At 31.9% G+C, this 12,998-nt stretch overlaps 1 protein-coding gene across 3 annotated transcripts in view; it reads left to right on the top strand.

Moving 5' to 3' along the window:
* Positions 1–12,998, top strand: part of LOC130451849 (sodium/calcium exchanger 3) — an 83,709-nt gene that overhangs the window by 48,958 nt on the left and 21,753 nt on the right. For 2 of the 3 annotated variants that reach the window (XM_056791163.1, XM_056791162.1), the window contains one exon: positions 9,694–9,839. In XM_056791163.1, coding sequence (XP_056647141.1) covers positions 9,694–9,839 — 146 coding nt within the window. The remainder of the gene's footprint in view (positions 1–9,693; positions 9,840–12,998) is intronic. The other variant, XM_056791164.1, reaches the window with a different exon arrangement.

Genomic DNA, 12,998 nt, shown 5'->3' with positions numbered 1-12,998 from the left:
TAATTTTGTTGAGGAGTAAATTTAGGTTATTCACAATTATATAATGAACACTATTCTAACATTTGATGTTCTTCTTTCTCTTAAATTTGTCCCATACTCACGTCCGATTTGGTTGTATACTTTTCTAACTTCATCTATACATTGTATGTTAATAGCTATATTGTATATTCACAAAAAGTGTTTAATGGATCTAAGAATAACTTTAGCTTGAAACTCAGATTTGAACCATCAGTCATTCTATTATACAAACAAGTCCGTGTACTAATAGAATGAGGGAAAAGGTTTTTGTATTTTCGACGTATTTAGAGTCTAAAAAACAAAATTTCATTCATATAGAATAAAACAACTAATTTGTTTGTTTACCCGTGGTTTTATATAAAAAATGAAACGCTGTTAGCGTGCATGAACCTCAAAGTTATTTGAAATTGAACTGTTTGTGTTGTAGTTTAATTAGACCAATAATGAAACACTTCTTTATTGCATTAAACCATTTATTTATCTTTAGGGTGATTTTACTATAGTTTTGTTTCGTTTTTACTGTACAAGATTCAAATAGAGGTGAGAATTGGATCATCAAATCAAAATTTTGTTATATACACCTTTTTGTGCGTTAATTCTTCTATTGTATTCAATAAGTTATTTAATAGATTCTAATATTTAATATTAATTGAGCAGTTATTATATAATATTTATTGACTTCAATATTAATAAGCTATTTTTATGTTGAAATGTCGAAAAGGGTAAAAGCCGCAAACCTCAGTAACCAACATATTTAATGTTCAAAAGACAAATGAAATAACGATGAAATAATGAAAAATAATAATGAAAGGATGATGATCATATAACTACAACACCATTAACTCGATAAGTTTCCGAATAAATCCGGGTTAGTTTCCAAACATCCAGATCATGATCGGGTTGATCCGATCATAGGTTCGGAAAAGTCCTATGATTTTATATATGTATTAAACAGCACAAAACATACCCAATAAGAAAGTGGACTTGCTCTAAATTTCAGCAAAACAAATTTAGTACTGCCACTTACCAATGGCGTGGCGCTCGTGTAATAAAAATGTGTCATTATTGTCACAATTATCAAGATATATAATCATTTCTTTAAGTTTTCCAAACGCTTTCCTGATGTGTGTTGTAAGAATTTCGTAAAATTCAATACTCAACGTCAAATTATCGCTTGCGGGAAAATCATGAAAATCATCAACTGGAAAGTGATTTTACAAATTTCCTTAGAAAACATTTGAAGTATAAAGCTATCCCATCTACTCGTACCTCTCATCTGCCTTCATTGTCTACTTACATTTATGAAGATTACAGTTACACCAAAGTTAATGATTGTATAGTAAACCAAGAGCATTCATACAGGTATACTAGACACTGATATGATCGTCGAAGAACATTGAGTTGATAATCCTAGTGTACATGCCTTAATATCTGGCAATTTACCTATAGAAGAGCCAATGGAGTTTTCAAGTGAATTTTAAAATTACATTTTTACAGAGAAAATTGGTAGATTTGACATACAAAAATCGGGTTTTTTGACTGTAGCTGGAACTAGTAAGAACAATTTAACACCTAGAAAAATGGTAATGTATCAAGTTCATCGGGATACTACAGTCAAAATATCAAAATTGAAAAACAGTTTGAAGAATAACAAAGAGCATTTAAAGACATTGGAGATGTGTGAAACACCTAAATGTATAATAGAAAATTTGAATGTAACGAAAGAATTCATTAATTACAGTTAAGAAATATTCATAGACAGGGTACAGCAAAATGATGGACTATACAGGATAAAATTTTTGCTCTTTCTATGTACAAAACAAGTCTCTACTCAACTATGGTAAATTGATATAGTTTATTCATAATACTACTAAAGTGCTGTGATATTTTATGTATCTCTGGTATCAATATTGTTCTTTTTTGACTTATGTTGGTGGGCAGATCAACTTAACCTTTTAACGTACCTTGATATATATTCATTAACAAACGTTTATGTTCATTGGCTCATTTGTATTCATAGCAATATTTTTTTGGTTAAATTCCAAAATGATAGTAATGATATACAATCTGTTGAACTGAATTAATGTTTTATTTCTGGTTAGTATTTATTCACATATACATTTTAACTTTGTAAGAAAGTGATATTGTAATGTCTACTAATTTCCTTAGTTTAGTAGAAAATGTATGTAAATACTTTTTTTGGGAATAAACGTGTCCAAGGTTCTAAGATGTTTTTTATAGTGGATTAAGGAAACTGCGAAATCGGATGAAAATGAATAACATAGAATACAGTAGATGTTCTGCGTTGTAAATTTAAATGAACCGCGTTAATAGATTAGTTCTGCACGTAATATCCAGGGCACTGGCATCGAAAATCCGCCATGTTGTTCTTAGGATATGTTCTGTGTTGAACACTACGAGGCAAATATAGCGATATTGATCGACAAAAACGAAAGCAAGGCGACATATAGCAATAACACCAATTTCAAGGCAATCCAGGTATCTAAATCAAAGCTTACCACCAGGCTGAATTTTGATGTCGTATTCGTAATTTACAAAAAAATTACTTCAAAAACGACCATTTTTTAAACTCAATTAACACTTCTATTCTGTTTATTTTTGTTTTAATGTCAATTTTTGTTGTATTGACAGTTTGAAACAAGTTTTATCTTTGTAGTTTAAATTTAACTCGTGATCAAATGTTTTGAACACTATTTTTCAAAGAATAGTCTCGTTACAGCTTCCTTTAAAACTATAATCATGATAAAAAGACACTTTAAATTCTCCGAAAATGGAGATATTCGCTAAAACTGAGTGATAAATCGTTTAGGAATTCCAATAAAAATTTATGAAGGAATGCGAGGTTATCAAATATTTTTTCCAGTTTTTCAACTACCAAGAATAAGTAAGACGTAAATTAATATTCACATTCAATGTTATCACAATTTTACTGAGATTAGAATTTTTAGTTTCGATTTATATAGGAACTGATATAAAACATGAGATGTATAAAGTCATTATTTATAAATTATTTATTCGTGAATATGATTCTATAATTCCTGGAAAAATATAAGGTAGCACATATTCTACTAACTGGTTTTTGATGAGCTTTTCACATTGTATGCAGCTTTTCTTTAAAATTTTCTATTTCCCTCACATGTATATTTATTACAAGTATCTCAAAGTATGATAACAAAAAATTAATTAGTACTTGACCAACATTATTTTTTACGTAAAGAAACAATAGAAGAAACCGAGAAAAGGTGTGTACATATTATTCGTTCCATGGAATGATTTTTATGTGATTGTTTACTTTAGTCTTATAAATATGAATGATTCTGAATATCCGAGATCGGCATTCATCTTAACTACTTCAGAAATAAAATCAGTACCATTGTACTTGACGGTTGTCGTCACGACAATGCATCTACCTATTTCCCCACTATTACTACAGAAAAATGATTTGATCTATTTTAATATTTAGTGCCACATCCCTCGTAGTTAGCTGATTTTGCTCCTTGCTGATCACGTTCTGGTCCCCAATTGGTGATACACTCGTATGTTTTGATTTGATAAGTGTGTAGAGTTCAATTAGGAATATGTTAAATAACGAAATATCCTTCTCTACAGGGAAATAACTGTTTTATTGAAAAGTCAATCTTCCGTCAAACTGCCCTCGTGAATGAGAAATTTCCATCATTTTCACGTATTGTTTTCAGAATACTTTCGTTTTCGTTCTAGCAATTTTCGTGGGATAATAAAATTATACGGTTCCTACACGAAGTTGAGAAATTTGGGGATTGGGCTAATGTATTATGTATAAGACCAGTTGTCCTTAAAGTTACGTATTATAAATGTCTAGATGTATAGATCTATGCGTAATTTGTACAATAAAGCTATCCCTTCGTAGTGGCGAAACTTTTAAACTTTATATATTGTAAATAGAAGCTTTAAAATACCATCAATTAGTTCAAAGGCTCGGTCCAAATAGTTGTTGGATATTCATGAAGTCCGAATAAAAAGACTGCTGCTAAAATTACTTCTTTGAATTATTGTATATTGTTGATCCAACGCATAAAGATTCTTGAGATCTATACTGTTTACCGAAAGAGTATTTTCTTGATTTATCAAATAAACTATCGTTAGCATTAGTTTTTTCATCGTTTTTCATTACTCTTACTTTGTTGCAATTATATCCTCTAATCATATTCCACTGTTTCAAATAATAGCTGCTATTGGCAAAAATCAACGTCACTAGATGACGCTAAATTTGGCTTCTATATCGCTGAACTTAACAAAACAAACTGTAAGGGCGTTTGATGCTGTTTAGTTATTTTATGTGTTTTCAGTGCTTTTGGTAGGACTTATTTATTTTTGTAATTTCCTAAACGTGTTTGTGTGGTTAGAATAAAAAGTTGTCTTAGGTCTAAAAATGGCGATAACTTGGTTATGGAAATGCTCAATAGTGTCGCTCCAAATTCAAAACACTTCGATTTGAGCCCAAATGAAAATAATCAAATGCATTGAATTATTTTCATACATCAATTTAATCAAATAATGATGTATAAATATTTGTGGATGAACTTCCGAAAAAACCTACATCCAAAATATTGAATCCAGCTGAAGGTACAAGAGAAAAAGAAGAGGGGGCAATCAGAAGTAACTTGGACCGGCATCTTCATGAATTTTCTGGCGAAAAAATGTGGATCCATTCGATGTAATCATTGTAGATATGAAGTTTTTGTATCCTGGAAAGAATGATTGACCTCCAATGAAAGAGGATCATCAAAGTAATTATATTTTTGTGGAATAAAATTGCTTTTCATTTATTTCTATTGTTTTTATTGCTCTTTCGGGACCGGAAAATTCGTTGATGCTATCGATTCGGTCAGGTCAGGTTAAGTTAGGTTAGGTGCGTTTACTATCGTATTTCTATTTTTCGTTCCTTTTTCTTGACACGAATAGTCCTTTTTTAGCCGAATTTTAAAACTATGTACAAAATGCATGCAAATGCATTATGTCAAGCGGCCTTAAGCGAAAGATGCAGTTTTTGAGTTGAGACGTCTCTCTGAGCATTGCTTAAATTTTATCTCCACAGTTTGACACGTTGATTTTCTTCGGTTTATCTGATGAGAAAATTACTTCTTGGTAGACAATTAACTAGTTTCTTATAAAATATAAAAAAATCCGAAATTAGATTCCTACTCCTGTTGAATATTAGTAATAATATTGATCACAATAGGAAGAGTAGACTCAAAATCAAGCTCGGCGCTGGTTGATAGAGCCCTATATTGCTTTTAATTGCGCGAGAAAACTAACCAGCACTCACACATGCTAGGCTAAAACACATTTGCAAGTCTTATAGTTTGTCCAGTGATGTTGAAATGTGCACGTCGATCGTTGGTATTTTTATGTGGGACAGAGGATGTCTTTGTGCGCAAAATTTCATGACCTTCCACTGTCACATCATGTCTAGATTGAACGATGATTCAATAATGTGCAAATGGGGCGATTTTTTTATGAATAATGAATGTATTTTTGATAAAATTTGTTTGTTTATTGTTTTCGTTTCCAATATATCTACGTAAATCATCTTTGATTTTATTTGGAACATAATAATACATATTCATACATTAATTACGAAATTTTCAATGACTTATTGATTTTTGTACGACCTAACCAATATTATCACAGATTTGCATTCATGTAAAATAACGAAAATACAAATATATCATTATTTTTATTGTTTTTGTCTATAATATTATTATCGAATTGCATATTTCTATCTATAGAGTGTGAATGTTCGAAAATTACATTAGAACAAAGATTCTGAAGTGGAAATCCCTCTATCAATATCAATTCACATACCAAACAGGCAAATCTACAGAGACTGCTTTGGTACAATTGACAACTGGAATACAGAATGCTCTGACGTACAAAGAAAACTTAGTATGCGCCTTCTTAGACATAGAAGGCGCCTTTGACACACTCCACACGACGCTGTCAAAAGAGTATTAGATGCGAGAGGAGTAGATAGGTCAACCTTCATTTGGATAGCACAACTACTATCTACTAGAACAGAACAGCAAAGAACCCTGTTAAGTATATGCAGGCGCCATAGTCATCGAAGCAAAATGATGCTTTGAGAATACACTCTGTGACATAGTTCAAAGAGAACTCAACTATACAAAAAGCTGGTGTCGATCGGTGGGGCTAAACGTCAATCCGAGCAAGACCTACCTCATTTCTTTCACTAGGAAGAGAAAACTCAACCTCATGCCCATCAATCTAGGCAGGCAAGTAATCGAGTGGAAAACAGAGAGGAAATATCTGGGACTCACAGTAGATAGTAAACTTCTCTAGAACTCCATTCTCTCAACACTTAATTTTATGTAGGTTGTCCGAAACCCGCTTTGGTATTTTTTCAACTTAACATCAGTATAAAGAAACTAAAAATTATGTAGAAATATAATATAAAAATGTATATAGTGTGTCAAAAATGAGTTTTATACGATGCTTCACACCAGAAAGCATGGTGTTTCACGTATATTTGTCAAACTTTACACCTTCATTTGGTAATCGTATATTATTCAAAACCATTCGCTGGAATAATGTAGTGAGTCATTTCAAAAATACACTACAACTACAATCGGAAACCTTTTTTTTAGTTTCATCTATTTATCATTGAAAAGGGTCTCAGAGTATCTACATTCAATATATACATAGGAAGAATTCAATAGAATAGCAGTGATAATACAGAATTTTGTCATGGATTACAATCAATTTTGAAATGATATAGAGTTAATTTAAGATATAAAAAGCTAGAAATATAAAGCGTGTCTATCGCACTCACTATAATTTTAAATAATAACTATTTACAAAAGTTGTAAAATCGATAATTGTAATTTGTTATGGATAGTAATCAATATAGAAATACTTTTTAATATTCTCTGGTTATATTATTAGAACACGTGTTTTAACTAAAAACATGAAAAGTTTGAGACTTGCAATTTAGTTGAACATAACATATTTCCTACAATCTTGCCATAATTTTTAATTTGAATGATACTCAAGTAAATATGGTTATACTAGCGATAATTTGAAAAACATTTCTGTATATCAACCCTTAACTCATCATACAGGAGTTCAAATTATCTGGAATACCTAATCTATACGGTATTTAGAACTACAACTATTTTTGGTCTTCATATTCTTTCTTCTCTATGAATCTTTTTTCTGTATTTTCTAATGCTGGTTTTATTTTTAATTATTTTCTTATCAATTTCTCATTCTATTATTTTGGTTTTATTTTGCCTAATTTACATTATATATTCTTTTCTTTCTATTTCGTTATATATTTTTCGATTCTGTTGCAGGTATTTTTATTTGACTATAAACACTACATAATCAGCGATATTTCTGTTTAAATTTACATACGTATCCCTGTAATGTGAAACTTCTCCAGTATATTTCTTGATAATTTAATTCATATTAGTGAGTCTACTTTCATATAAATTCGTATCTTCAATATATTTTTTCTATCCTATTTGTTGTTGTTATGCTTTCTTCTTTATTAACTATTCCGGAATTTAAAATTCGTATATGTGATATTATGTGACATCTAGAAATACTGTAGGCTTAGATTAAGTTATTCATTTTCGTATTTTCATACTTTAGATTCCGGATACCTGAAAATTAATTTGAGATTGACTGAATATACAATTCAGAGAATAGGAATTGATTTATAATTATGACTGCTATGAAACGTCCACTTAATGAAATGAATTCATTTTTGACATGTTAATGACTAGGAAATAATATCAAATTTATCATCATTTATCAACAAAATACATTAATTTCGTGACAAAAAAACACATTAGTATTTTCTTTGTTACACTGGTCAGGATTAGGAAATCGATTGGTTTATTCTTTTTATCGAATGGTTAAATCATCAACGAGTTGTATAATTAGTCGCTTGTTTGATTAAAAGATTAATTATATTGTAGCCTTTACACTCGTGAGTAAAACAATCGACTCAAGCCGCACGCACGCGGTCAAAAGTCTTCAGCGAAAAATCTGTAGCTTCCATTCTTTATCTAATTTTAACATCTCAAAGCCCTTAGTCGTAGCTTTATAATGAATGGTCTATGTTATTCTGTATATTAAACGAAACAAATTTTAAACAATGAAAAAAAATCATTAACTGTGAAGCTTCGTCAAAATAATAATTTATTTGAAATTAATCTATCAATATTTAGTGTTCCCTACCCTTCTAATAACAACTTTCAATCGTTTTTTCATGGATCGATTAAATTTTTTATTCGATGCTATCTCATTCTTCAGTTTGTGGCGTTTTGAGGTCCGATTTAATGGCTAGTGCAAGATTTCTAGCCCGAACTTTTCTCTTAAGTTCATTTCATAAATGCCCCTAAGCACCAAAAAAACCTCCTCCAAAAGCCACGTTTTCGTTTATACAACACTCCGCGAATCATGCTCCAGGTCTTCTGTAGACTCGCCCTCTTCTATCGCTTCATACAGACACATTCTGCTTTTATCTTAGAAGAGAACGGAGCCCCATTGTTGATTGGTGTGGTGGGGTTAATTTGGGGTCAGTAGGAGCCTTTTTAATTCAAGGCTAGCTGCCTCAAGTCTTCTTCTGACTGTCCAGCCATTCACAACTATTCTATGCGTTTCTCTGAAATCTTCTAGGACTTAAACACCAGTGAAGGCCCGACCGCGTCTTCTATGGAAGTTACCAGTCTCTTGGTATCGATGCTAAACTCTGGAAACAGCAGAGTGACTCATACTCTGCTCACTGGCCATTTCTAGGCCGACTCTGGCCTCGTCGCAATAGGGTGACCGTTTAAGCTGCTTTATCACTTGTTGTATCCATTTTCCAGTAGAATTCTTATTTGTTGTTAAGGGAGATTTGTATCGATTGAAATTTGATAGTAGTGGGTCAGGTAGGTAAACTTTCATCAGGATAAAGATTTAATTAATAAAAAGTATATAAAAGTATAAAAAAGGTGGTAATCATAACATATTGTTGGACTCTGATAACAAGAAAAATGACAAATAGCTAATACTATTTATTATCTTTAAGATTTTACTAAGAAAAATACAATTTCGTGTTCAGTTTTTTTGCCAGTGACTTGTGATTGCAGAAGTGTCGCCTGAGTCGATTTTTTTGCTCGCAAATTTATTATAATTCTTATACTCAGTTGCGCCAAAGTGTTTTAGTTCTCGATGTCTTCACATTAACATTTTTCATTAGCTTAGAACAATAAAATTTTTAAATATACTAAAAATAGTTGTTTTCATTCATTTCACCACATTCTTTACCATTTAATCAATTCGCCAAGATTGGAAACATAACTGAATTTTTAGAAAATGCTTAACGCGGTTGTAATTCGTTTTGTTTTGCCATGGTATCAGTTTTCAAGTGAAAATAATGTACACGATAACCACTTTCTTCTACATTGTGATGAGGTTTTCTCTTGCTGTAAACCACAAATTCATTATCGCAGATTAAAATTTTTCGTAATGTTTATTTATTGTCGAAAGAAATAGTATATATCCTGATTTTCTTCTAATCCTTATTTTTACTTATCAATTTTGTCGCTTTTAATCAGTAAGTATAATCAAAGCTTGAATTTTAATGATATATTTCTTTAGACGAATTAGCCAACTTAGCAGAAGAAGCGGCAAAGAAGAATCCAGAAGATAGAACCGAACGAGAGAAAATCGCCATTTTGGGAAAGCCCCGATTGGGAGATATAACACGTGCTCAAATTAGGATCAAGGAAAGTAAAGAGTTCAAGGTAGGGTGCATTACATTTTTTATATGTTTATTTATCGCAAAATATTTATATATTATATGGATATTCAAAAAAGACTATACTATCCATAGAAAGAAAAATAACAAAAACCAGGGTATTTCTCTAGATACAATACAGGACTAAATTATTAACACAAGCCAAATAACTACACATTTGAACTCCAGAACAAATAATTTATGTGATAAAAAAATCCAAAATAATTAACAGTTGATGCTATATTGAAAATTATGCGTATATATGATAATAAGTCATATATAGTTGGCATCTATAAAGCAATACAAACATAAATCGCTGGGTGAAATTACCTTGCTGCTTGTTTATCTCCCAGTTTAAAAAGTATTTTGTTTATTTTGTAGGCTCCACTACCATTTGTGATTTTAATAAACATACGTGACCAATTCCAAATTTGTTGTTATGAATGTGATGTTGAAAAATAATCGAAAACCAAATATTCTCTATGAACTCAGTAAATAACATTATTCACGAAGAATATATAATCCTAGCTACTAAGATTTATTAACCCTATTCTGTGCATTCACATATATTTGTTCTTACCAGAAGGCAGCCTATGCATGCAATGGGCTGAAATGTTGATCATGAGTTAACAATATAGATGAGGAGGTCTGCATTTTTTTGTTATTGTCTTTCCTCGAAAAATCCTGAACCTGGTTCTCCTACATTCTATATATAATATATCCAAATATATGAAAAAACTGACTGATTAATCATTGTATAACCTTTTCCAACGTAATTTTCTAAATAAGAAAAGATTTTCGGAACAAAACTCAAACTCAGACAGAAACTTGTAAAAGAAGCTCACAAATATATTCTTTGAGAGACAGGAATTTGAAATATTCAACCCCCAAATGTGCAAAACAGGTGATTAGAAGTTCAAAGAGCGATTTTAAACTCACAGTTCACAATCTTTATTAGAGGTGATGCACAATTGCATACTAGCTTAATTATATTAATCAAAAGATCACCTACAACATGAATATCAAAATGAAAATATGTTTTAACCACAAATAATTTGTAACAAAGCAAATCCGCTAGCACAGTATATGAAAATTTATATATTTCACTCAGTATATTTCGAGGGTAGTTTTTGTAACGAAGTTATTTTTTTTTGTTTTATCGACGTGTTCTCCTCCCTTCTTCTATCTTCTATCTTCCTAAACCCCGAGAAAATTCGTTCAAGATTTTCTGTGCGTAATTGTGTTGTTTATACCTCAGTGACACGTCGTTTAAGAGCCCCTGGCCATATTACCAAGAATAGGAACCGACCTTATGACCAAATGAAATTTCTCGAGAAAATACACACGCCAGGAAAATATCGGATGTGTGAGTAAATTGAATTTTTTTGACATAAACATTAATTTATGGTTATTAAGCGAAGCTTTTTTTCTAGTCAACAGTTTTGATAAAAACATCAAAAACGTATTGTTGAATTTCATAAATATTTAAAATTTTTCTTGTGTCTATATCTTTGACAAAGAATAGTTATCGATTTGAGACTGCCTATATTCACCTATTTTTCATGTAAATATTCTTTTTCCAAGTAGATTGACCTTCTTAATCGATTGATGACTTTTCGAGGATGAATTACTGAGAATTTATAGATTTTTTTCTCAAGGTTGTCTACCTTGCTACGCTATTTTGGCCACCTGCATGAATGAATTAGAGATAGTATTACGTCCCTGTTTTATCGGAACTTTTACAATTACATTTTTAATTTAGCTAGCTGTTGATTATATTAATATTCTAGTAGCCGAAATCGTTATTTGCCAACTTCTGAATTAAGTTGAAGTCTATCATTTGTCATTGGGATTGTTCGCAAATAAATTTGAATCTACTTGTTCATCAAATATCAACCAACAACTGTAGATCAATGAAACTCAAGATCTGCCCGTTTTTCTTGTTTTAAACCTGATTCAAATTTTTTGACCCCTAATATTTTTATTGTGTCTAATGGTGTCCAGAAACGTTGCAGGGAGGAATTGGGGCTGTAAACCAAAAATCCTAGTGTAGATGTATATGGCAATTGTGGGACCAATAATCACATATGGGATAGTGGTTTGGAATAATAAACTAGTCTGAACACTACGTTATGTGCAACTGGGACTATGAAATCTTGCCCAACAGCTATACTAGAAGTGATTCTTAATCTCCTACATCCTCTCCACATAGTACAGGAAAGCGTGGCAGAGAAAACATCACTTAGAATGTTTAGAGACGGAATCAACAAAGAAAACCCGTTTTTAAATAATGAACAGCCCTGGGACATGACTCGGGACGTTGCATCGAAAAAGTTTAGTTACTCTTGAGAACAACGTCACCTCAATAATAAATTGTGATAGCAAGTGAGATCAAAAGACCATACAAGAAGTGAACAGAAATGCCGTTAAATGATATACGGACGGATCAAAAACAGCAGACGAAACTGGAATACGGGGGATTGTACGGGTCCAGAAGCAAACACTATGAAAGCCTGGGTAGCGCACCAAGCATTTTTCAAACAGAAATATATGTAATTGAAAAATGTGTTCAGTTTAGTTTAGGGAGGAACTATCATCATCCTGTCCTATAGTCAAGCAGCTATTAGAGCTCTAAGCTCTAATATCATAAAATCAAAACTCATTTTGCAGGAACAATAAAATTGACCTGTAATGGATTCCGGGACACACCGGAGCGAAGGGAAATGAAATAGCTAATAAGGCCGCTAATGTGGGGGCAGACAAGTCCTTCATGGGCCCGAACCCTTCGGTGGTATCAGCTACAGAACAATGGAAAAAGTACTGGAAAAGAAGGTAGATAGGAGCAAAACCAATTATTGGGACAACCTACAGGGGCTTAGACAGGCAAAGACTCTTCCTGAAACTATAACCAGTGTAGATCTACTGAATGTATCAATCTAAGTAATAACAATTTACGAATACTAACAGGAGTTATATCAGGCCACAGTCGCCTCAACAAACACCTGAAGACGCTAGACATAGCAGATAATGCGGCGTGCAATTTTTAGTTGCACACTGGACGAAACCTCTATCCACATTCTCTCGATGTGTGAAATACAAAGGAACTCCAGAGCACTACACCTGGGTGAGTATAAAATAGAAAACGAAGATCTCTGGCAATTAAAGC

This window comes from Diorhabda sublineata, chromosome X (assembly GCF_026230105.1).
Source record: "Diorhabda sublineata isolate icDioSubl1.1 chromosome X, icDioSubl1.1, whole genome shotgun sequence".
NCBI classification, from domain to species: Eukaryota; Metazoa; Arthropoda; class Insecta; order Coleoptera; family Chrysomelidae; genus Diorhabda; species Diorhabda sublineata.
This window is presented reverse-complemented; position numbering and strand designations above follow the sequence as displayed.